At 44.2% G+C, this 27,310-nt stretch overlaps 1 protein-coding gene across 1 annotated transcript in view; it reads left to right on the forward strand.

Moving 5' to 3' along the window:
- LOC120998111 (collagen alpha-1(XIX) chain-like) overlaps positions 1 to 27,310 on the forward strand; it is an 861,475-nt gene that overhangs the window by 494,595 nt on the left and 339,570 nt on the right. The window contains exon 11 of the mRNA XM_040428630.1: positions 116 to 160. Coding sequence (XP_040284564.1) covers positions 116 to 160 — 45 coding nt within the window. The remainder of the gene's footprint in view (positions 1 to 115; positions 161 to 27,310) is intronic.

The following is a 27,310-nucleotide window of genomic DNA, read 5'->3' on the forward strand; positions in this document are numbered from 1 at the left end:
AAGATATTAGATCCATGGATATCTTTTCCTCTTATGATATAAAACATTTAAAGTGAGAAGTATGATGTTATTTGCAAATGCAACTTTAGCAACTTTTTTTTATTTTTTTATTTAGGGTGAAAGAGGTTTTGAAGGACTTCCTGGCTCAAATGGCCCCAAGGTAAGAATAATGCATATTATAACATCTAAAGTAATAAATTACATTTTCTGATATTCAGGAAACTTGACATAACTAGAGATGAGCACATTTTTTAGAAATTCAATTCGCCAGTTCGCCTAACTTTTTGGGAAAAAATTTGGTTCGAGCCTAATAAATTTGCGCTGAATTACGTTGAAAAAACGGCTATTTCCTGGCTTCTGAGAGCCTTTATAGTGGTATAGAACACTGTGCCTTGCAGTAACATGCATAGGGAGTCTGCCTTGGTAATGAAATAATACTGGTGAGTCCGTATGACATGCAGATGACAAGCACTTAGAATCACTGCACACTTTACTTATTTGGGCAGTCACGGGGCCAAAACTGACCAAATGACTCAAGAAGAAGTGCACTCCTTTTACACCGTCATCAGCTGATTCCACATAGATGTCTATAGACCCTGTTCTATTAAACGCTAGTAGAGCCCCCCGACAGAGTGGAGAGAGTGTCAGCAGTAAGTTTGTGTTTACATCACAGATTTTGCCCTTCTCTGATCCGTCAGAACAATAACCCCCCAAAAACGTATCCTGTCTGTGAAGCATCCGCCTTCACTCGGTCGGCATTTGGTCAGTAATCCATCAGTATTGCTAATGCCCAAAAAAAACAGGAGTGGATCCAAAACAGAGATGACACATGAACGGAATAGTTGCATGTTTTCTGTGTTATGTACCCGCTCCTGCTTTTGGCTACCAAATCACAAACCAATTTTTTTTTTATGGAGGAGAAAAAACAACATTAATTTAACAAACAGGATATTAACACACATAAAATACAACACAGAAGGGACAAAACCACAAGATTTAAAAGACAAACTGGAAAAACAAAGTGCTTCATCAACAAGAATGGATTGACGTCCAGTGTCGGGGTGACCACGAGGGTAATGCATACGGATCAAGAAATGTATGGAGTTATGGCTGATAACTGGAGGACAGTCCAGGAAACAAGCCGACTCCAGCTCATTCCGTGATGAGCTGGGTTGCTGATAAGTGGATTCTAAAGTGTCTTAAGAAATGCGAGTAAAGACATTGGAATAAATTGTCCACTTCCTTCAAAGTGACCTCGTTCTTTGATTTATGAATATCATTCCATAAAGTCTTGAAGTCCTCCACGTGGATGGCATAAGAAATGTCCATGCAAAGTTCGACGGGCACAGAGAAAACAAGCTTCGGGTAAACAGGAAAATTTGGCTTTTAGGTTCAGCTCTGAGCCCACTTCAATGGCAAGACCCTTCTGCTTCTTGGCAGCTATGTGGGCAGACAGGTGCTTGAAATACTCTTTCCGTCTGGTGTATGAGAAATTATACATCTGTGTCATGCTGTACAGAGTCTATTGTTTTTAAAGAAGCAAAGCAGCCTGTGCCGTATCCAGAGTTTCCTCCAAGGGGGTGCACTGCAGGATTTTTCTTTTAGAAAAGCTTTGCAATGCAGACCATCGACGTGCAGAGGTCCAGTTTCCGGGAGGATACCTCGAACTGCTTCTTTTTGCCGATGACCTACTTCTGGCGGTTAACTCCGGTTGATGTTTGCATATCCTAGCGATAAATGATGTTCCTGTTCACTGACTGTAAACAGAGATATTGACAGACAAACGTATCAAACTCTGCTGCCATCTTTCTAGGCGCCACATTTCCAGTCCCCTGACCAGCCAGATTTGCTACCATCTGTTCCAGGACAGGAAGCAGTGGAATGACATTGTTTATCCCGTAGTCCTGGCGACTGACAAATAACATGGCCTCCTCAAAGGGCCTGAGCAAACAGCAGGTGTCACGCATGAGCTGCCACTGGCTGACATCGAAGTTACACAGGGGACTACTCCTGTCCGCTTGGATCATCAAGAAATCATTTATGAACTTTATCTGTTCGTACAGTCGGTCCAACATATGGAGGGTGGAATTCCAATGGTTGGAAACATCGCATATCAGCCTATGTTGGGGGATGCTGTTCTGCCGCTGCAGCTCAAGGAGGGTGTGCTTTGCAGTGTACGAGTGGTTGAAGTGCATGCAAAGTTTCCTGGCCATTTTTATGATGTCTTGCAGATGGGTGGAAGACTTCAGGAACCGCTTGACAACCAGATTGAACAAGTGTGCCATGCAGGGCGCACGGCTCAGCCATCCTTGACACAGCACTGACACCATGTTCTTCCCATTGTTTGTCACCATTGTTCTGATTTTGAGTTGTCGCTGAGAAAGCCAGGATTCGTGCTGAAGGACACAGAGCAGTTCCTCCCCTGTGTGACTCCGTTCGCCCAGGGAAACCAGGTGCAGAACAGCGTGAGAGTGATGAGAGGGGTTTCACATGGCTTGCATACGCTACTTGCCTCCACCATAATTCTTGGAAAATAATGTATTTGCTGTAAATCACGAAAGGGGCATTGCTGGAGACTTTGACTTCACAAGAGATACAGAGCAAAAAAAGGAGGTGTACAGTCACCCATACATTTTCCAAAAAAACACATTTTACCACTACGTAATTCGGCCCATACCACAAAAGGAGGTATACTTTTTCTCATAAATTTTCTGAAAAAGAGCCAGTGTCACATAAAGAATTTCACCACTAAGTACTTCAGTCCATACCGCAAAAGGAGGTGTACATTCACCCACACATTATCCGAAAAAAAGCCAGTGTCACATAAATAATTTCACCACTAAGTACTTCAGTCCATACCGCAAAAGTAGGTGTACCTTCACCCATACATTTTCCGAAAAAAAGCCAGTGTCACAAAGAATTTCACTATTAAGTAAGTCGTTCGATACCGCAAAAGAAGGTGTACATTTACCCATACATTTTCGGATAAAGAGCCAGTGTAACATAAAGAATTTCACAACTAAGTACTTCAGTCCATGTATAAAAGGAAAAAGATAATCCAGCTCACCTATCTGGTTTGTGTATAGTCCCGGCTCCAGGGCCCTGGGGGAGTGTTCCCGGTACAAGCAGAGAAAATTGAAGGAAGGATCCCGGAGACAGATAAATTCCTCTTTCAGCTCTTCTTTATTGTTATGAACAGTAGACAGACATGACCATCATATGCACGGCAAGATTGACGCGTTTCGGGTGTGTACCCTTAGTCGTAACAAATTGCTGAATGTGGCCCCTCAATATGTAGGGGTTGGAATCACCCCTCCTCAAAAGGGAGGAACTGATTTCAAGCAACATCCGTTGCACCACACCCAGACACTCCTTTTTTCAGCTTACATCAATCAGTTTGTAATTGCTAAGACCCTGTGCAGACCTTCCTCTAGCATCTCAAGCTCAAATTAACCCATGATTGCATTCAGTACAAGTCGCACAGTGTAAATACTTCATTACATAGAAAACATAAAATATATATATAAAACCTTTAGTACAAACATTGACATACAATGTATGTCAATGTTTGTACTAAAGGTTTTATATATATATTTTATGTTTTCTATGTAATGAAGTATTTACACTGTGCGACTTGTACTGAATGCAATCATGGGTTAATTTGAGCTTGAGATGCTAGAGGAAGGTCTGCACAGGGTCTTAGCAATTACAAACTGATTGATGTAAGCTGAAAAAAGGAGTGTCTGGGTGTGGTGCAACGGATGTTGCTTGAAATCAGTTCCTCCCTTTTGAGGAGGGGTGATTCCAACCCCTATATATTGAGGGGCCACATTCAGCAATTTGTTACGACTAAGGGTACACACCCGAAACGCGTCAATCTTGCCGTGCATATGATGGTCATGTCTGTCTACTGTTCATAACAATAAAGAAGAGCTGAAAGAGGAATTTATCTGTCTCCGGGATCCTTCCTTCAATTTTCTCTACTTCAGTCCATACCACAAAAGGAGGTGTACATTCACCCATGAATTTTTCGAAAAAGAGCCAGTGTCACATAAAGAATTTCACCGCTAAGTACGTCGGTCTATACCGCAAAAGAAGGCTCTTTCCTGGCTGCTGAGAGCCTTTATAGTGGTGTAGAACACTGTGCCGTATAGTAACACGCATAGGGAGTCTGTATGACATGCAGATGACAGGCGTCGCTCTTAGAATCACTGCACACTTCACTTATTAGGGCAGTCACAGGGCCCAAACTGACCAAATAACTCAAGTATGAACTCAGCATTACAGGTTGATGTTAGCACCAAGAAGAAACACACTCCTTTTACACCGTTGACAGCTGATTCCACATAGATTTCCACAGAACCTGTTCTATTAAAGGCGTATACATGTAGAGCCCCCGGACAGAGTGGACAGGGTGTCAGCAGTAAGTTTGTGTTGACGTCACTGATTAATTTGCCGTTCCTCTGATTCGTCAGAACAATTACTCAGAAAAACGGATCTTGTCTGTGGAGCATACGCTTTCACTCGGTCAGCATTTGCTCAATAATCCATCAGTATTGCTAATGCCAAAAACCAGGAGTGGATCTAAAACAAAGATGACACGTGAATGGAATATTTTCATGTCTTCTGTGTTTTGTACCCACTTCTGCTTTTGGCTACCAAATCATAAGCCAATTCTGATGGGACCATACAGGCCTTACAGCTGCTACACAGACAGGATCCTTTGTGCGTCTCATTTTTCCTTCTTTCTGACAAATCAGAAGAAAGGTCAAATAAATGATGATGTCAGCCAGGCCGAAAGGCAAAATAGTGGCCCAGTCTTGAAGTCGGGAGGGTGGGAACAGCATGAGAAGTCCACAGAGTGGACCTATGATATAGTTGTGAGGTGGCAGCAGCATGAGGAGGCCACAGAGTTGCACAAAGACAAAGTGTTGAAGTGCCAGCTGCATGAGGAGGCCAGAGTAGCATGATGACAAGAGATTGTGGAGGTGGCAGCAGCATGAGGAGGCCACAGAGTGGCACCCTGAAAAAGTGTGGAGGGGTCAGCAGTATGAGGAGGTCACTGAGTGGCACAATGACCAAGTCTGGAGTTGGCAGCAGTATGAGGAGGTCACTGAGTGGCACAATGACCAAGTCTGGAGTTGGCAGCAGTATGAGGAGGCCATCGAGTGGCACAATGACTGAGTCTGGAGGTGGCGGCAGCAAGAGGAGACCACATAGTGGCCCAACGACAGAGTGTGGAGGTGGCGGCAGCAGCAGCATCAGGAGGAGGCCACAGAGTGGCACAATGAACAAGTCTGGAGGTGGAAACAGCAGCAACTTCAGGATACCACAGAGTGGCAAGGTGACATAGTGTGGAGATGGTAGTAGCAGCAGCAGCAGCATCAGGATACCAGATATGGTGACGCTGCATATGTTGATGCATTGCTGTGGTACCACCATTGGCATCCTGGACACTCTTCACCTTTTGTCCACATATTCTACATATGACCATGTTAACCTACTTAACAAAAAACTGCCACACTGCCAAGTAAGTGATTTTCCCCCCAACAGTCTGCACTGACTGACTGCGACCACCGCTGCTTCCGTGAACCCCTGCACCACTACTTCCCGGGCAGGTAGGCTGCTATGAAGTCGGTGGTCAACCTCGGGTGCACTTAGCTCCCGACCTCCCACTGCTGGCACCCTACTGACTCCCAGCCATGCTTTCAACATATATAACAACCGACGTGAACTGAGAAAATATTTTTATTTTTGTACTGAAATAGGCCACTAAACGCTTTTAACACAAATAACTGCCAAAGTGAACTGAGAATATATTTTTCTTTTTGTTCTAAAATAGGCAACTAAACGCTTTCAACACATATAACCGCCGACTTGAACTGAGAATATATTTTTCTTTTTGTACTGAAATAGGCAACTAAACACTTTCAACACATATAACCGCCAAAGTGAACTGAGAATATATTTTTCTTTTTGTACTGAAATTTGCCACTAAACGCTTTCAACACCTATAACCGCTGACGTGAACTGAGAATATATCTATCTTTTTTTACTGAAATAGGCCACTAAATGCTTTCAACAGCTATAACCACTGACGTGAACTGAGAATTTTGTTTTATTTTTGTTCAGAAATAGGCCACTAAACGCTTTCAACACATATAACTGCCGAAGTGAACTGAGAATATATTTTTATTTTTGTACTGAAATAGGCCACTTAACTCTTTCAACACAAATAACTGCCGAAGTGAACTGAGAATATATTTTTCTTTTTGTATTAAAATAGGCCTGTAAATGCTTTTACCAGAAATAAATGCACCAATGAAGTGCATATGTATTTTTCTTTCTGTACTGAAATAGGCCACTAAACGCTTTTGCCACAAATAAGTGCACCAGTGAAGTGTGTATAATATTTTATTTCTGTTCTGAAATAAGCCACTAAACGCTTTCAACACATATAACTGCCGACGTGAATTGAGAATATATTTTTATTTTTGTACTGAGATAGACCATTTAACTCTTTCAACACATATAACCGCCAAAATGAACTGAGATTATATTTTTCTTTCTATACTGAAATAGGCCACTAAACGCTTTCATCACAAATAACTGCAACAGTGAAATGCATATATATTTTTCTTTATGTACTTAAAAAGGCCTCTAAATGCTTTCAACACATATAACCGCCGACGTAAACTTAGAATATATTTTTCTTTTTGTACTGAAATAGGCCACTTAACGCTTTCAACACATATAACTGCCGATGTGAACTGAGAATTTATTTTTCTTTATGTACTGAAATTGTCCACTGAATGCTTTCAACACAAATAACCGCCAACGAGAACTGAGAATATATTTTTCTTTTTGTATTAAAATAGGCCACTAAACGCTTTCAACACATATAACCGCCAAAGTGAACTGAGAATATAATTTTCTTTTTGAACTGAAATAGGCCACTAAACGCTTTTGCCACAAATAACTGCAACAGATAAGTGCGTATATATTTTTCTTTCTGTACTGAAATATGCCACTAAATCCTTTCAACACATATAACTGCATAAGTGAACTGAGAATATATTTTTCTATTTGTACTGAAATAGGCCAGTAAACGTTTTTAGCGGAAATAAAAGCACAAGTGAAGTGCGTATATATTTTTATTTCGGTACTGAAATAGGCCACTAAACACTTTTGCCACAAATAACTGCAACAGTGAAGTGCGTATATATATATTTTTCTGTACTGAAATAAGCCACTAAACGCTTTTAACACATATAACTGCAGAATTGAACTGAGAATATATTTTTCTTTTTGTACTGAAATAGGCCACTAAACGCTTTCGCCACAAATAACTGCAACAGTAAAGTGCATATATATTTTTCTTTCTATACTGAAATAGGCCACTAAATGCTTTTGCCGCAAAAAAGTACACCAGTGAAGTGCGTATATTCTTTTCTTTATGTACTGAAATAGGCCACTAAATGCTTTTGCCAGAAATAAATGCACAAGTGAAGTGCATATATATTTTTCTTTCTGTACTGAAAAACGCCACTAAACGCTTTTGCCACAAATAAGTACACCAGTGAAGTGTGTTTATTCTTTTCTTTATGTACTGAAATAGGCCACTAAATGCTTTTGCCAGAAATAAATGCACCAGTGAAGTGCATATATATTTTTCTTTCTGTACTGAAATAGGCCACTAAATGCTTTTGCCACAAATAAGTGCACCAGTGAAGTGCGTATCATTTTTTCTTTCTGTACTGAAATAGGCCACTAAACACTTTTGCCATAAATAACTGCACCAGTGAAGTGCGTATATTTTTAAATTTCTGTACATTTTCAACACATATAACTGCAGAAGTGAACTGAGAATATATTTTTATTTTTCCACAGATATAAGCCACTAAAGGCTTTTCAACATAGCACTTGCACCCCAAGAACAAATTGCTGGAATGACAGAACTGTCAAATGGCTATTTGGATCCCCAAATAATCTTTCTCTGCACTTGTAAATCGCTTTTCTAGCACTGTTCCTAGCGCCTTCTGATGTCTCTCCATGCACTAAGATGCTGTGAAATAATTCCTCACTATCCTTTCCCTGCACTTTTAAATCGTTTTTTGCAGATTCTTTGTTCGCAATGAGGTTTTTCCTACTGCTGTCCCTAGCGCCTTCTCACGTCTGTCCCTGCACTCAGAACACTGGAAAATGGCAGAATCTAAATTGGCTGCTGTATTTATAGGGCTGTGACATCACAGGGCTGGCTGGCTGCTGTTTGGCTGCATGCATGCATGTCAATCTGGGTGATCCCGCCTCCCCAGAGTTTCTTGCTCCATGTCCTCAGTCCTCACACGTGTAGATGCCATTTTCGGAAAAATTGAGATTCGTTACCACGAAGCGTGAGGAAATTCACATTCATTACGAATCAAATTTTTCCTGAAATTCAGATCGAATTGCACTTCGTCAACTTTGATTCGCTCATCTCTAATAACAATGATGAAGGACAAGGTGACCTATAATAGTTATAGAAGCCATAGTGTTCCCATAACAGTTTTAGAATTCACATTATAACCCTAAAAGTGCTCAAAGCCGGCCAACAGGTCCTCATAACAGTGCTACAGTGTCCTATTCAATATTATTATTATATCAACAAATTGTACAGGGTGGGCCATTTATATGGATACACCTTAATAAAATGGGAATGGTTGGTGATATTAACTTCCTGTTTGTGGCACATTAGTATATGTGAGGGGGGAAACTTTTCAAGATGGGTGGTGACCATGGCGGCCATTTTGAAGTCGGCTATTTTGAATCTAACTTTTGTTTTTTCAATAGGTAGAGGGTCATGTGACACATCAAACTTATTGGGAATTTCACAAGAAAAACAATGGTGTGCTTGGTTTTAACGTAACTTTATTGTTTCATAAGTTATTTACAAGTTTCTGACCACTTATAAAATGTGTTCAATGTGCTGCCCATTGTGTTGGATTGTCAATGCAACCCTCTTCTCCCACTCTTCACACACTGATAGCAACACCGCAGGAGAAATGCTAGCACAGGCTTCCAGTATCCGTAGTTTCAGGTGCTGCACATCTCGTATCTTCACAGCATAGACAATTGCCTTCAGATGACCCCAAAGATAAAAGTCTAAGGGGGTCAGATTGGGAGACCTTGGGGGCCATTCAACTGGCCCACGACGACCAATCCACTTTCCAGGAAACTGTTCATCTAGGAATGCTCGGACCTGACACCCATAATGTGGTGGCGCACCATCTTGCTGGAAAAACTCAGGGAACGTGCCAGCTTCAGTGCATAAAGAGGTAAACACATCATCATGAAGCAATTTCTCATATCCAGTGGCCTTGAGGTTTCCATTGATGAAGAATGGCCCCACTATCTTTGTACCCCATATACCACACCATACCATAAATTTTTTTGTTCCAACAGTCTTGGAGGGATCTATCCAATGTGGGTTAGTGTCAGACCAATAGCGGTGGTTTTGTTTGTTAACTTCACCATTCACATAAAAGTTTGCCTCATCACTGAACAAAATCTTCTGAGTAAACTGAGGGTCCTGTTCCAATTTTTGTTTTGCCCATTCTGCAAATTCAGTGCACCGATCTGGGTCATCCTCATTGAGATGCTGCAGTAGCTGGAGTTTGTAAGGGTGCCATTTGTGAGTAGCTAATATCCGCCGAAGGGATGTTCGACTAATGCCATTCTCCAGTGACATGCGGCGAGTGCTACACTGTGGGCTCTTGCTGAATGAAGCTAGGACAGCCACTGATGTTTCTTCATTAGAGACAGATTTCATGCGTCCACATTTTGGCAAATCCAACACTGAACCAGTTTCACGAAACTTAGCAAGCAGTTTGCTAACTGTAGCATGGGAGATGGGTGGTCTCGTAGGGTGTCTTGCATTGAAATCTGCTGCAATGACCCGGTTACTGCGTTCACCAGACATCAACACAATTTCTATCCGCTCCTCACGTGTTAACCTCGGCGACATGTCAATGGCTGTAAACAAAGAGAAACTTGTAAATAACTCATGAAAGAATAAAGTGAAGTTAAAACCAAGCACACTATTGTTTTTCGTGTGAAATTCACAATAAGTTTGATGTGTCACATGACCCTCTTCCTATTGAAAAAACAAAAGTTGGATTCAAAATGGCCGACTTCAAAATGGCCACCATGGTCACCACCCATCTTGAAAAGTTTCCCCCCTCACATATACTAATGTGCCACAAACAGGAAGTTAATATCACCAACCATTCCCATTTTATTAAGGTGTATCCATATAAATGGCCCACCCTGTATATTTAAAACTTGCTGTGGAGCCATGTCTTCTTCCTGCACAGTCCTATCTATGCCTTGGTATATATGCCAAATAATAAAGAATAATGAAACCTGCTGAACAATGGCCACAGTCTGACCCGCAAAAATTTATAGGATCCAAACATATCAGTTGCTACAAAAATGTACTGCAAAAATGATCATGTACTGTAGAGGTACCCTTAACTGCCATAGAGGTGTGTGAGACAGAAGCAAGTCAATACCTTTGGTCAGGCGTATTTAGAAGCCATCAGGAAACACCATGTTCAGTTGTGTCCTGATATTTTAAAACTGCTGATTCTGAAATATGTCTCTCAGAGGTCCATCATACATGAAGTCACATTAACAGTAATAAGTGATTAAGGTCTCACTCAGATGCAGTCATCTTGTACCAGTTTCTAATTACTGAAGACCAGCAAGGGAAGGGAAACATGCAGTCAACATCACTGATAGGTTGTTAATAAGTAATGGCTGTTGACAGAGGAGGAGGGACAAAATTGAAACGGGTAGGTATGTTCCCCATTACTATGAAGCCTGAATTATGGGTATGACAATGAGTTTGCCACCGGGGAACTACTTTGTAAATTACACTATGGGGACTATTGGATAAAAAACATTATTATGAGCTTTTCTGTGATTATTGTCATTATTGTTCTCCACACTTATCACAGTCAGTCACTGTGCTAAGTGTAAGAGGATCCTTAGACTGTCTAGTCTATGTTTGCACTGTCTATATTTACTATCCCACCATTTAAATCACTGATTGATATTGATGGTATTTATACAGCAGCTGTAAATATTTTCTTTTACTAATCATTATTATTTTTTGAATATTACATTAGTAACCTAAGTTAATATGAACAGATACAGTTCTATAATGTCCATCTTGCTAAATCTAGATAAATGACAATACCAGCTGCAATCCTTATGTCTAGTTAGATGAGACTTGTTTCTTCTTAAACGGCTTGGTAAATAACCTTCAGCCTTTGAGCTATTCTTATTTTCCTCTGGGTTTTATCACAGAAATATGAAAAACTTCATAGAAGCAAGTAGACAATACAAAGCTAAACAGTTTTGGCAGATGGTGCGAGATGTATTATGGTTTAATTAAAGCTTTTTAATCTACAAATACATCATTGTGGTACAGTAGCTAACTTTCTATACTTTGCTATGATCTGACACAATGCTATTAATAATGGGTTATGACAAAGCAGAATAACAGAGAAGGTTCTGCTTGTGAGATAGAAATGGCCAGGCTTCTACTGGTACTTTACCAATGAATTTTTTATGTTATGCAGTTTGTGCTTGTTCACATAAATTGGTACTGTATCTCTTTGTCTACTTAAAGTGGTTTTCTGTGCACTTCTTTCCTGACAATCTGCTGCTCTGTCATCTCATATAAAGGTTCCTTAATATCACTTGTGTGCTATGCATAGTAAGTAAATAGTAAGAACACTTTAATACCTGGGTTACATCAAATGCTGGTAGCAGTTAAAGGTCCCTTTACATGGGACGACAGAGCAGCAGTTTGTTGGAAAGTTCCTTCCTAACAATCTGCTGCCCGTTGGTGGAGAAGACCGATGCATTTAGATGCAGCAATCTCCACCAGAGTACGGGTTGGATCGATCGCTAATGCTGTCACCCTTCCCCATACTGACTTGTTTGCCAGCAGCAGATCGTATTTACATACCACGATCTGCTGCCAGCAAACAATGATTTTTGTGTGTGCACAAACAAACGGATTACCCAATCAACAAGGATTTCACTTGTTCATCTGGGAATCGGCGATACATTTACACTGCCAAGTAATCTTTTGGATTCTCGGCCCATGTAAAGGGTCCTTAATATGTTGAAATCTTTACAGATTAGGCTCTGGAAAGAGATAGGTTTACTAAAGGTTATTTGGTTGATTAAGAAGATATCTAAACACATCAAGCTATATGCAGTGGCTGGGTTTTGGGTGGCCTCAACACTATGCTGGGTCCCCTGGACACTGTTGTTGGGTCACCACATGTTGCTGCTCTCCGGAAGGGATGGTAAGGCGTGGTGCATCCAATGGGAAATAAGTCCAGATAATCAGGGTCTGCATTAAACCAGTGTTCTTCATTACTAGAGGAATTCAGGTGCAAAACAATACAGGTGAGGTTCCCCCAGCAACCAGATTAAGCCTGAGCACCGATCTGGGCACTCGGCGCTCAGCCATTTGCAGCAGGATGAGTCATGTAATGCTGGCCAAGTCACATGATCCCAGCTAGTCAGTATTTAAACAGGCAGCCTGCTGGCCACAGGTTGCCTGTTATTTAGGATCCAACTGTGATTTTGTCTGACCTGGCGTACTTACCTTCTGCTGATTTCCTGACGATCCTCTGCCTGCTCCTTGTGTACTTTGCTGCTCTCCTGGTATTCTGACCCCGGCCTCCTCCTGACGATCCTCTGCTGACTCCTTTGGTACTTCTCGACTCTCCTGGTATTTATGACCCCGGCTTCTCCTGACTATTCTCTGCTTGCTCCATTTGTACTTCGTTGCTCTCCTGGTATTGACTCGGTCTGTTCACGTTCTGGTGTTTGTCTTGTCTGTCCTCCCTGCAGTTATTCCAAGCTAGGGATTGCCATCCAGTTGTCCCCTGTCATTATCACTTGCGAGGCAAGTAGGCAGGGCCAGGGGTGAGGGTGGAGCGCAGTGGTCACTTCCCTCCCCCTGTGTGTGTGTGTACGCGACCGTTACAATATATATTACTACATAGATATAGCTATGTACTTGGTAGAAACCAACTGTGGGTAGTCATTCATGACAATGGAAGCTGGTTTCAATAACACAGAGCAAGTGTCCCATGGGGGTGTGTTGATTATCACACACCTGGATAATAGTGTACACTTCCAGAGATAATCCAGTTGTCAGTTTACTCATTTTCTGATTGATTGAGGATCAATCTTTCCTATCCCTGTGCAGTCACAAGGAATCATTTGTAATCGTCCACTGGCTGGTTGTTTGCCTTAAATTAAGATACAGATTGAGGTATAATTGTGATATACTGTTGCAACTATTGCTAGCTCTACATTAAGTTGCAACAGTATATCAATTATACCTCAATCTGTATCTTAATTTAAGGCAAACAACCAGCCAGTGGACGATTACAAATGATCCCTTGTGGCAATCCATATATTTAAACGTTATTGATGTGCAAGCACTATATTGGGGTGTATTTTCTTAAAAGGATCCAGGCACAGGGTTATGCCGTTTAAGTGGATATAATTAGAGTTGAGCGAACACCTGGATGTTCGGGTTCGAGAAGTTCGGCCGAACTTCCCGGAAATGCTCGGGTTCGGGATCCGAACCCGACCCGAACTTCATCCCGAACCCGAACCCCATTGAAGTCAATGGGGACCCAAACTTTTCGGCACTAAAAAGGCTGTAAAACAGCCCAGGAAAGAGCTAGAGGGCTGCAAAAGGCAGCAACATGTTGGTAAATCCCCTGCAAACAAATGTGGATAGGGAAATGAATTAAAATAAAAATAAAAAATAAAAAAATTAACCAATATCAATTGGACAGAGGACCCATAGCAGAGAATCTGGCTTCACGTCAGCAGAGAATCAGTCTCTTCATGCCATAGCAGAGAATCTGGCTTCATGTCAGCAGAGAATCAGTCTTTTCATGCCATAGCAGAGAATCTGGCTTCATGTCCGCAGAGAATCAGACTTCATGTCATAGCAGAGAATCAGGCTTCACGTCACCCACCACTGGAACAGGCCACTGTCACATATTTAGGCCCCAGCACCCAGACAGAGGAGAGAGGTCCCGTAGCAGAGAATCTGGCTTCATGTCAGCACAGAATCAGTCTTCATGTCATAGCAGAGAATCAAGCTTCACGTCACCCACCACTGGAAGAGGCCACTGTCACACATTTAGGCCCTGGCACCCAGACAGAGGAGAGAGGTCCCGTAACAGAGAATCTGGCTTCATGTCAGCACAGAATCAGTCTTCATGTCATAGCAGAGAATCAGGCTTCACGTCACCCACCACTGGAAGAGGCCACTGTCACACATTTAGGCCCTGGCACCCAGACAGAGGAGAGAGGTCCCGTAACAGAGAATCTGGCTTCATGTCAGCACAGAATCAGTCTTCATGTCATAGCAGAGAATCAGGCTTCACGTCACCCACCACTGGAAAAGGCCACTGTCACATATTAAGGCCCCGGCACCCAGACAGAGGAGAGAGGTCCCGTAACAGAGAATCTGGCTTCATGTCAGCACAGAATCAGTCTTCATGTCATAGCAGAGAATCAGGCTTCACGTCACCCACCACTGGAACAGGCCACTGTCACACATTTAGGCCCTGGCACCCAGACAGAGGAGAGAGGTCCCGTAACAGAGAATCTGGCTTCATGTCAGCACAGAATCAGTCTTCATGTTATAGCAGAGAATCAGGCTTCACGTCACCCACCACTGGAACAGGCCACTGTCACATATTTAGGCCCCGGCACCCAGACAGAGGAGAGGTTCATTCAACTTTGGGTTGCCCTGCAATATAATGGTAAAATGAAAATAAAAATAGGATTAAATGAGGAAGTGCCCTGGAGTACAATAATATATTGTTAAGGGGAGGTAGTTAATGTCTAATCTGCACAAGGGATGGACAGGTCCTGTGGGATCCATGCCTGGTTAATTTTTATGAACGTCAGCTTGTCCACATCGGCTGTAGACAGGCGGCTGCGTTTGTCTGTAATGACGCCCCCTGCCGTGCTGAATACACGTTCAGACAAAACGCTGGCCGCCGGGCAGGCCAGCACCTCCAAGGCATAAAAGGCTAGCTCTGGCCACGTGGACAATTTGGAGATCCAGAAGTTGAATGGGGCCGAACCATCAGTCAGTACGTGGAGGGGTGTGCACAGGTACTGTTCCACCATGTTAGTGAAATGTTGCCTCCTGCTAACACGTTCCGTATCAGGTGGTGGTGCAGTTAGCTGTGGCGTGGTGACAAAACTTTTCCACATCTCTGCCATGCTAACCCTGCCCTCAGAGGAGCTGGCCGTGACACAGCTGCGTTAGCGACCTCTTGCTCCTCCTCTGCCTTCGCCTTGGGCTTCCACTGGTTCCCCTGTGACATTTGGGAATGCTCTCAGTAGCGCGTCTACCAACGTGCGCTTGTACTCGTGCATCTTCCTATCACGCTCCAGTGTAGGAAGTAAGGTGGGCACATTGTCTTTGTACCAGGGATCCAGCAGGGTGGCAACCCAGTAGTCCGCACACGTTAAAATGTGGGCAACTCTGCTGTCGTTGCGCAGGCACTGCAGCATGTAGTCGCTCATGTGTGCCAGGCTGCCCAGAGGTAAGGACAAGTTGCCCTCTGTGGGAGGCGTATCGTCATCGTCCTGTGTTTCCCCCCAGCTACGCACCAGTGATGGGCCCGAGCTGCTTTGGGTGCCACCCCGCTGTGAACATGCTTCATCCTCATCCTCCTCCACCTCCTCCTCATCCTCGTCCTCCTCGTCCTCCAGTAGTGGGCCCTGTCTGGCCACATTTGTACCTGGCCTCTGGTGTTGCAAAAAACCTCCCTCTGAGTCACTTCGAAGAGACTGGCCTGAAAGCGCTAAAAATGACCCCTCTTCCTCCTCTTCCTCCTGGGCCACCTCCTCTTCCATCATCGCCCAAAGTGTTTTCTCAAGGAGACATAGAAGTGGTATTGTAACGCTGATAACGGCGTCATCGCCACTGGCCATGTTGGTGGAGTACTCGAAACAGCGCAACAGAGCACACAGGTCTCGCATGGAGGCCCAGTCATTGGTGGTGAAGTGGTGCTGTTCCGCAGTGCGACTGACCCGTGCGTGCTGCAGCTGAAACTCCACTATGGCCTGCTGCTTCTCGCACAGTCTGTCCAGCATGTGCAAGGTGGAGTTCCACCTGGTGGGCACGTCGCATATGAGGCGGTGACCAGGAAGGCCGAAGTTACGCTGTAGCGCAGACAGGCGAGCAGCGGCAGGGTGTGAACGCCAGAAGCGCGAACAGACGGCCCGCACTTTATGCAGCAGCTCTGACATGTCGGGTAGTTGCGAATGAACTTCTGCACCACCAAATTCAGCACATGCGCCAGGCAAGGGATGTGCGTCAAACCGGCTAGTCCCAGAGCTGCAACGAGATTTCGCCCATTATCGCACACCACCAGGCCGGGCTTGAGGCTCACCGGCAGCAACCACTCGTCGGTCTGTTGTTCTATACCCCGCCACAACTCCTGTGCGGTGTGGGGCCTGTCCCCCAAACATATGAGTTTCAGAACGGCCTGCTGACGTTTACCCCGGGCTGTGCTGAAGTTGGTGGTGAAGGTGTGTGGCTGACTGGATGAGCAGGTGGAAAAAGAGGAGGAGGAAGCTGAGTAGGAGGAGACAGGAGGCAAAGAATGTTGCCCTGCGATCCTTGGCGGCGGAAGGACGTGCGCCAAACAGCTCTCCGCCTGGGGCCCAGCCGCCACTACATTTACCCAGTGTGCAGTTAGGGAAATATAGCGTCCCTGGCCGTGCTTACTGGTCCACGTAACTGTGGTTAGGTGGACCTTGCCACAGATGGCGTTGCGCAGTGCACACTTGATTTTATCGGACACTTTGTTGTGCAGGGAAGACACGGCTCTCTTGGAGAAGTAGTGGCGGCTGGGAACAACATACTGTGGGACAGCAAGCGACATGAGCTGTTTGAAGCTGTCTGGGTCCACCAGCCTAAATGACAGCATTTCAGAGGCCAGTAGTTTAGAAATGCTGGCATTCAGGGCCAGGGATCGAGGGTGGCTAGGTGGGAATTTACACTTTCTCTCAAATGTTTGTGAGATGGAGAGCTGAACGCTGCCGTGTGACATGGTTGAGATGCTTGGTGACGCACGTGGTGGTGTTGGTAGTACATCCCATGTTTGCTGGGCGGCAGGTGCCAATGTTCCTCCAGAGGCGGAGGAAGAGGCCGAGGCTGCAGCAGCAGAAGAGGCCAAGGCGGCAGCAGCAGAAGAGGTAGCAGGGGGAGCCTGAGTGACTTCCTTGTTTTTAAGGTGTTTATTCCACTGTAGTTCATGCTTTGCATGCAGGTGCCTGGTCATGCAGGTTGTGCTAAGGTTCAGAACGTTAATGCCTCGCTTGAGGCTCTGATGGCACAGCGTGCAAACCACTCTGGTCTTGTTGTCAGCACATTGTTTGAAGAAGTGCCATGCCAGGGAACTCCTTGAAGCTGCCTTTGGGGTGTTTGGTCCCAGATGGCAGCGGTCAGTAGCAGGCGGAGTCTCTTGGCGGCGGGTGTTCTGATTATGCCCACTGCTCCCTCTTTTGCTACGCTGTTGGCTCGGTCTCACCACTGCCTCTTCCTCCGAACTCTGAAAGTCAGTGGCACGATTCCATGTGGGGTCTAGGACCTCATCGTCCCCTGCATCGTCTTCCACCCAGTCTTGATCCCTGACCTCCTGGTCAGTCTGCACAGTGCAGAAAGACGCAGCAGTTGGCACCTGTGTTTCGTCATCATCAGAGACGTGCTGAGGTGGTATTCCCATGTCCTCATCATCAGGAAACATAAGTGATTGTGCGTTAGTGCATTCTATCTCTTCCACCCCTGGGGAAGGGCTAGGTGGATGCCCTTGGGAAACCCTGGCAGCAGAGACTTCAAACAGCATAAGAGACTGCTGCATAACTTGAGGCTCAGACAGTTTCCCTGATATGCATGGGGGTGATGTGACAGACTGATGGGCTTGGTTTTCATGCGCCATCTGTGCGCTTTCTGCAGAAGACTGGGTGGGAGATAATGTGAACGTGCTGGATGCACTGTCGGCCACCCAATTGACTAATGCCTGTACCTGCTCAGGCCTTACCATCCTTAGAAGGCATTGGGCCCCACCAAATATCCCTGTAAATTCTGGCGGCTACTGGGACCTGAGGTAGTTGGTACACTAGGACGTGTGGCTGTGGCAGAATGGCCACGTCCTCTCCCAGCACCAGAGGGTCCACTAACACCACCAATACCATGTCCACGTCCGCGTCCCTTACTAGATGTTTTCCTCATTGTTCCCGTTCACCACAATTTTGAAAATTGCAAATTTGGGAATAGTTTTTCAACCCAGAACAAAAACTGTGCTTTTACGGTCACTACAAATAATTTGACCAGCTAAAACAGTACTGATTTGGAGGAATATAAATGTCAGGGCTATTTTTTAGGCGCTGTGTGACAGGTATACTTTTAATAACAGAATTAGACTTGTATCTGCACTGTAGCGTGTGTGTTAAGTTTTTCAGAATGACACTATCAGCACCTTGAATCTAATATACCCTTTTTGGGATAGATTTAAAGTAGGCCTGATATAGCAGAAACTACTAATTTTGAAAATGGCAAACTTGGGAATACTTTTTCAACCCAGAACAAAAACTGTGCTTTTACGGTCACTACAAATAACTTGACCAGCTAAAACAGTACTGATTTGGAGGAATATAAATGTCAGGGCTATTTTTTAGGCGCTGTGTGTTAGGTATACCTTTAATCACAGAATTAGACTTGTATCTGCACTGTAGCGTGTGTGTTAAGTTTTTCAGAATAAAAACAATCAGCACCTTGAATCTAATATACCCTTTTTGGGATAGATTTAAAGTAGGCCTGATATAGCAGAAACTACTAATTTTGAAAATGGCAAATTTGGGAATAGTTTTTCAACCCAGAACAAAAACTGTGCTTTTACGGTCACTACAAATAATTTGACCAGCTAAAACAGTACTGATTTGGAGGAATATAAATGTCAGGGCTATTTTTTAGGCGCTGGGTGACAGGCTCAACTTGCCCCTGATGTAGTATATGGCCAAAAAATAACCACACTATTGATGGTTAAATGCACTTGGGTGACACAGGCTCAGCCTGCACCTGATGTAGTATATGGCCAAAAAATAACCAAACTATTGATGGTTAAATGCACTTGGGTGACACAGGCTCAGCCTGCACCTGATGTAGGATATAGCAAAAAATAACAACACTATTGATTGTTAAATGCACTTGGTGGTAGCTTGTGCTGGCGCACCACAAGCCACAAAATGGCCGCCGATCATTCCAGAAAAAAGTGATATAAAAACGCTCTGGGCAGCCTAAAAAAAGTGAGCAATTCAATATCAGCACTTCAATGATCCACAGCTGGAGATCGATCACAGAATTAAGTCTTTTGGAGGAGTTAATCTGCCTAATCTCGCCCTAACGTCGCAGCAGCAACCTCTCCATATGCTTGAATCAGCCTTTCAGAAAGCGCCAAGAAAGCGCCAAACACCGAACCCGAACCCGGACTTTTACGAAAATGTTCGGGTTCGGGTCCGTGTCACGGACACCCCAAAATTCGATACGAACCCGAACTATACAGTTCGGGTTCGCTCATCCCTAGATATAATCATCACCAGCACGATCTGTGATAACCTTTTTTTCATGTTGGGACAATGCGTTACATGGTCTAGTACCCCAATATCAATAGCGGTGCGGCCATAAAGATTGGAGGATAACGCTTTGTGTATATAGACACTAGCTACATATTCTTTATTTTTTATTATTTGTTATTGTTTATCTACACTGCTTATTTTTATGTCTGGTATCTTCAAGCTATATTTGCCTGTGCTTTGTGTTTTCAAGCAACACTACATTCACTGGTATTTGTCATTAATTATCCTACAACCAGTGATACCTTCATTGTATGTTCAGATATCCATAGGTTCTAATTTTAACTTGAATATGTTGAAAGGTTGTGCAGTACTTGATACTCAGTGACCTATAATGAATGGGTTTAATAAAGAAGCTAGATATATAACCAACTTATTTCCATTTGTTCCGTGCAGCATCAGATGTGAGTGTGCCTTTCATACAGTATTATAAATGACACATAGATAGGAGCCCTGTAAAAGATTTTGCATTGGAGGCCTTTGACCATACGTGCGACTAAATTTTAAAGAATTTCAAATGAACTGGGTACCACACATTGTTACTAATGTTTTCTGTAAATTAGGTTTGCATCACAAAATGGTTCTGCTATATGCCCCTACAGTTAAAGGGGTTGTGTCATTAGGTGCTAACACGCCACGGGTGCTGGATTGCAGGGTGGTCATAACCATGGTAACAAGAAGTATATAATGTGATGGAAAAATTAATCAAGCCAGCAAAGGAAGCAATATAGACAATCACAGTACATTAGTAAGTGCCTTGCATTAATTTTCTCTACGTGATAAGTGCCACTTGCTGAAGTAACCCCTTTAAAAGGCCTTTAAGATGCCTGTATCCTTAACCTCCCCAATAAGTTTGCCATTGTAGTAATTCTGAATGGTCCATAAAAATTGGATCATTTTTCCCTGTAAAAACATCCTGATGTGGTGTGATTTGTTTTAAACTGGTTGAGCTTCTAAGGTTACCTGTATTATGATAGTTTTCTTGTTATGGATTAGGATAGTAAAGGTACACAGAGTTCACTGGGGACATTTCTACATGAAGATAGGTTTTCAATGGAATGTGTCATCAGAAAATGACCTATTATTTACATCAGTGGTCCCTGTTTTGTACCAGTGAGCAGTTTCAAGCAAAACAATTTTCTCACAGATGGGTGTGTGTTTTCAGCTGTAAATCACGCACATAACAAAACACAGCAATTATTAATACTGTTTAGGTACCCACTCAATTACTTACATGCAATGTTTCCTATGACTGGAGTCATTCTCTTGCCTTTTTTTTCTCAGTCCTGTACCACGTTTCCTGACCACAACTTGCAACTGCATAATTGAACACACCTATTTAGTATAAATGCCTACTTTTATGCTCCTACTTAGTAATCATCACCATTTAGTGTAGGCCCCAGTAGATATAATACCCTCCCTCAGTAGTGCCCTATGTACACATAACACTCCCAGTAGTGCACTCTTCACATGTGATCCCCTTGTTAGCATATAATGTTCCCTAGTAGTGGCTTTTACACATAGTGCCCTCTTCACATATAATGCCCTCTTCATATCTAGTGCCCTCTTCACATATAATGCCCTCTTCATATCTAGTGCCCTCTTCACATATTATGCCCCCCAGTAGTGCCTGTTCACATATAATGTCCCCCAGTAGTGGCCTCTTAACATAAAGTGCCCCCCAGTAGTGGCCTCTTTTCATAATGTGCTCCCCAGTAGTGTCCTCTTTTCATAAAGTGCCCCCCAGTAGTAGCCTCTTTTCATAAAGTGCCCCCTCTTTAAACATACTGCCCCCCAGTAGTAATTTCTTTAAATATGTTCTCCCAGTAGTGCCTCTTTACATATAGTGAGCCCCAGTAAATAATGCACCAATCCCTCCTTCTTTGTTCCCCCAGTAGGGTTCACAACCCAAGCATATACAAGGTGGAGTTCCAGCGTGTCGGGCAGTCACAAATCAGACGTCTGATGGGCAAGTAGTGTCGCCGCTGAATGTCAGCAAGATCTTCTAAAATGGGCAGAGATTTTCCTGGCCTGCCGCAAGACGTCCTGGACCCCAGGGTATTTGACAACGAATCGCTGCACGACTAAGTTCAGGACGTGTGCCATGCATGGCACGTGTGTCATTTTGCCCTGTTTCAGCGCACTCAGCAGATTAGCACCGTTGTCGACACCACTTTACCAACTGTCAAATTGAGCGGGGTTAGCCACTGATCGGCCTGTGACAGCAAAGCTGAAAGGAGTGCAGGCACAACAGCCGCAGCACAGCACGGTAACGTCTCACCTGGCACGTCAAATAGGTTCTGGGGAGCTGGGGGGTGCAGCGGAAGAGGCGGTAGCAGTGGAAAAGGAGGAGTCAGCCAAGGAGGAGACGGAGGATGGAGGAGGAGAAGAAGAGGCAGGCCTGCATGCAATCTTTGTCAGCAACACCAAATCTACACGGGAGCCACGGATTAAACGCTTGACGGCCATCAGAAGGTTCACCCAGTGGGCAGTAAAAGTAATGTACCTTCCCTGCCCGTGTTTGCTAGACCACGTGTCTGTGGTCAGATGTATCTTGGCACCGACAATGTGTGCCAGAGATATATTCACTTGCCGCTGAATGTGGCAATATACAGTCAGGTCCATAAATATTGGGATATTGACACAATTGTAACATTTTTGGCTCTATACACCACCACAATGGATTTGAAATGAAATAAATAAGATGTGCTTTAACTGCAGACTTTCAGCTTTAATTAGAGGGTATTTACATCCAAATCAGGTGAACAGTGTAGGAATTACAACAGTTTTCATATGTGCCTCCCACTTGTTAAGGGACCAAAAGTAATGGGACAATTGGCTTTTTAGCTGTTTTATGGCCATGTGTGTGTTATTCCCTCATTTTCCCAATTACAATGAGCAGATAAAAGGTCCAGAGTTCATTTCAAGTGTGCTATTTGCATTTGGAATCTGTTGCTGTTAACTCTCAAGATGAGATCCAAAGAGCTGTCACTGTCAGTGAAGCAAGCCATCATTAGGCTGAAAAAACAAAACAAACCCATCAGTGAGATAGCAAAAACATTAGGCGTGGCCAAAACAACTGTTTGGAACATTCTTAAAAAGAAGGAACACACCGGTGAGCTCAGCAACACCAAAAGACTTGGAAGACCAAGGAAAAGAACTGTGGTGGATGACCGAAGAATTCTTTCCCTGGTGAAGAAAACACCCTTCACAACAGTTGGCCAGATCAAGAACACTCTCCAGGAGGTAGGTGTATGTGTGTCAAAATCAACAATCAAGAGAAGACTTCACCAGAGTGAATACAGAGGGTTCACCACTAGATGTAAACCATTGGTGAGCCTCAAAAACAGGAAGGCCAGATTAGAGTTTGCCAAACGACATCTAAAAAAGCCTTCACAGTTCTGCAACAACATCCTATGGACAGATGAGACCAAGATCAACTTGTACCAGAGTGATGGTAAAAGAAGAGTATGGAGAAGGAAAGGAACTGCTCATGACTCTAAGCATACCACCTCATCAGTGAAGCATGGTGGTGGTAGTGTCATAGCATGGGCATGTATGGCTGCAAATGGAACTGGTTCTCTTGTATTTATTGATGTGACTGTTGACAAAAGCAGCAGGGTGAATTCTGAAGTGTTTCAGGCAATATTATCTGCTCATATTCAGCCAAATGCTTCAGAACTCATTGGACGGCGCTTCACAGTGCAGATGGACAATGACCCAAAGCATACTGCAAAAGCAACCAAAGAGTTTTTTAAGGGAAAGAAGTGGAATGTTCTGCAATGGCCAAGTCAATCACCTGACCTGAATCCGATTGAGCATGCATTTTACTTGCTGAAGACAAAACTGAAGGGAAAACGCCCCAAGAATAAGCAGGAACTGAAGACAGTTGCAGTAGAGGCCTGGCTGGATGAAACCCAGCGTCTGGTGATGTCTATAGCTTCCAGACTTCTGGCTGTAATTGACTGCAAAGGATTTGCAACCAAGTATTAAAAAGTGAAAGTTTGATTAATGATTATTATTCTGTCCCATTACTTTTGGTTCCTTAACAAGTGGGAGGCACATATGCAAACTGTTGTAATTCCTACACTGTTCACCTGATCTGGATGTAAATACCCTCAAATTAAAGCTGACAGTCTGCAGTTAAAGAACATGTTGTTCGTTTAATTTCAAATCCATTGTGGTGGTGTATAGAGCCAAAAATGTTAGAATTGTGTCGATGTCCCAATATTTATGGACCTGACTGTAGCTCTGAGATGCCCTTGCGGGGACCTTCCATTGAGGTGTGCCAATGGCCACAAATTTTCTTAAGGCCTCCGAGTCCACCAGTTTATATGGCAGTAGTTAGCGGGCTAGCAGTTCCGACAAGCCAGCGGTCAGCCGTTGGGCAAGAGGGTTATCATGAAACTTTTTACGCTCGAACATTTGACCCACGGAAGCCTGCCTTATGCCATATGAATGCGACAATGGCACGGTCGAAGGTGGAGTGGAGGACAAATGGGAGGAGAGAGGAGAAGGAGAAGAAGAAGAGGCAGGCCGTGGAGCGCCGGGAGTGTGGCTTTGTGGAAGGGAGGCCAGGTGCTTTCTTAAGGAGGTCATCCCTAGGTGAGTGTTGGGCTTACCGTGACTTATGCGCTGACAGCACAGGCTGCAGACGGCAACACTATTGTCAGCAGCTGACACGTTAAAAAAAGCCCACACTGCGGAGCCATGTGCCGGTGTCCTGGGAGCGCCAGAAGTGATCGTGCATGGTGGATGGCTCGCTCCAGATACATTTGCAGTCTGCTTTTTGCCTCGTGTGCCCTGCGAGCTCTGCCTGCTTCTCCTCCTTCTCCTCCCTCTCTGCTGCTTCGTCTCTCTCCCTCTGAACTCCTCTACTCTTCCTCTCTTGTGGGCACCCACTTGACGTCCATCGACACGTCATCATCGTCACCTTCACCACCACTAAGATTTGAGATCTCGGAGTAGGCAGCAACAACAAGGACCTCCCTCCTTCGTCTGATCTGGATACTGTCATCACACAGCAGAGAGTGAGGAGGGTGCAGATACAGAGGATGAGGAGGGTGCAGAAGCAGAAGGGTGAGTGAGCCACTCAACCAACCCTGGTGCATCCTTTGAAGTAACCGCACATGCCTTCTCCAACTTCCCACTTAGGCTCCGGCCTGGTGCCCTTGCCACCCATCCCTTCCACCCCTGCGGAAGCGCCTGCCTCTTTCTCTGCCTGTCATTTTCAAAATAACCCTGTGCCTAAGTCCCTAGAGAAGATTAGTATTTGTGGAGGCAGGTATGTCGCAGCCCTCAACAGTATCTGGTGGAAGCATGTATATCAAACCCCTTAACCAGTATTTTGTGGAAGCAATTATATCGCACCCCTCAATCAATATTTGGTGGAAGCAGGTATATTGAACCCCTTAATCAGTATTTTGTGGAAGCAGGTATATCACATCCCTCAATATTTTTTTGGCCACAACAGTTATATCACACCACCCTGTTTATTTGGGACAACAGGTATATTGCAGACCTCAATCAGCATTTTGTGTAAGAAGGTATATCATACCCCTGAATCAGTTTTTTTGGGGGCAACAGGTATATCACACCAGTTGTAAATAGTTGTTCCAGTAGCGCTTGTCCCTCTATATAACCCCACACATCTGCTGCACAATACAATTACACTCTATACTTTCTATGTTAGAAAGTATATTATAGGTATATCACACCCCTCAATCAGTTTTTTTTTGGGCAACAGGTATATAACACCTGTTGCAATTAGTGGTTCCAGTAGCGCTTGCCCCTCTATATAGCTGCGGTATCGCAGAAGAACCGCACACAACTGCTGCACAATACAAATGCACTATAATATACTTTCTATGATATAAAGTATATTATAAGTATATCACACCCCTCAGTATATCACACCTAATGATAGAACACCTATACTAGTCCTTAAAAGGACTTTTGTGGCCCTATTGGCTAGCTTTTGGTGTCCCTAACAGCCTGTCCCCTGCTCCACAAGGCTGCCAGATCGGGTTCTTTGAAAGGGTGGGGGGGTGTCCATGTGCTGAAACGTCTCAATTGGCTGTCCTGTCCCACCTGATGGATGTGTCCTGGGGCAAAGTTTGGCGCAATGCAAAAGAATGTTGCACTGGCTGACATCGCCATATGTTCTCATGTTGTCACGTACCGGCAGGACAGGTAGTGGATCCTCTGGACCAGAGAGGCGATGGCGCGGGTTGTACTAGAGGACCGGTTCTAAGCAGTTACTGGTCTTCACCAGAGCCCGCCGCAAAGCGGGATGGATTTGCTGCAGCGGTAACTACCAGGTCGTGTCCCCTAGTAACAACTCGACCTCTCTGGCTGGTGATATGGCGTGGTACACAGGGAGAAGGCAAGAGCGAAGTCGGACGTAGCAGCGGTCAGGGCAGGCGGCAAAGGTTCAAAGGCGAGTGGACGGTAGCAACAGGTACGGCAACAGGTAAGGCAAACAAACATAGAAAGGAACGCTTTCTCTGAGGCACAAGGCACAAAGATCCGGCAGAAAGCTGTGGGAGGAGAAGGTATAAATGGGCAGTGCACAGGTGCAGCCTAATTAAGTCAGCACTGCCTCTCACAACCTTAACCCTTAATAACCCCTTTGGACCAGGCACCAATCACCGGTGCACTGGTCCTTTGAATCTAAGAGTCCCGGCGCGCGCGCCCCCTAGAGAGCGAGGACGCACACGCCGAGACGCTGGAGTGCTGCCTGGGGGCATACGCTGTGAGCGCTCCGAGGCCAGCAGGGGACCCGGAGCGCTCAGCGTAACACATGTTCGGCAAATCGTGAACGCGCAAAGTTCACCTCGAAACAACCGCCGGGCAAACCGCAAGGCCATCTCTAGTTATCAGTTGTAATTATCATAATTTTAAAGTTCACCGTTAATGCTAATAATGTGTTCATGTCTGTATCTGAGCCGTAGATAATTATTAATTATAATATGTTTCATACCTTAATAGTTTTTCTTTGACTGCCCATCATTTTTTGGGATAGCTTTTCCAGAAAAAAAGATTAGTTATCAACCGTGCTCTCTGAGTGTGAATATATATTTATTTTTTAAAATAGGGAGACTGTAACAAGGCACACGCCAAGATCCCATGACTTTCTAGAAATAAATCATCAAGCAAGCTGATCCTTCTTAACCCTTGCATCTACCTAGCGACTTTTGGGAGGTCCCCATACATGGAGTGCAGAATTATTAGGCAAATGAGGGAGGAATCGAGCAACTATAGACCAGTGAGTCTGACATCAATAGTAGGAAAATTAATGGAAACCCTATTAAAGGATAGGATTGTGGAACATCTAAAATCCCATGGATTGCAAGATGAAAAACAACATGGGTTTACTTCAGGGAGATCATGTCAAACAAATCTTATAGATTTTTTTGACTGGGTGACTAAAATAATAGACGGTGGAGGTGCAGTAGACATCGCATATCTAGATTTTAGTAAGGCTTTTGACACTGTCCCACATAGAAGACTTATTAATAAACTGCAGTCATTGAGCATGGACTCCCATATTGTTGAGTGG

The sequence above is a fragment of the Bufo bufo genome, chromosome 4, assembly GCF_905171765.1.
Source record: "Bufo bufo chromosome 4, aBufBuf1.1, whole genome shotgun sequence".
Lineage (NCBI taxonomy): Eukaryota > Metazoa > Chordata > Amphibia > Anura > Bufonidae > Bufo > Bufo bufo.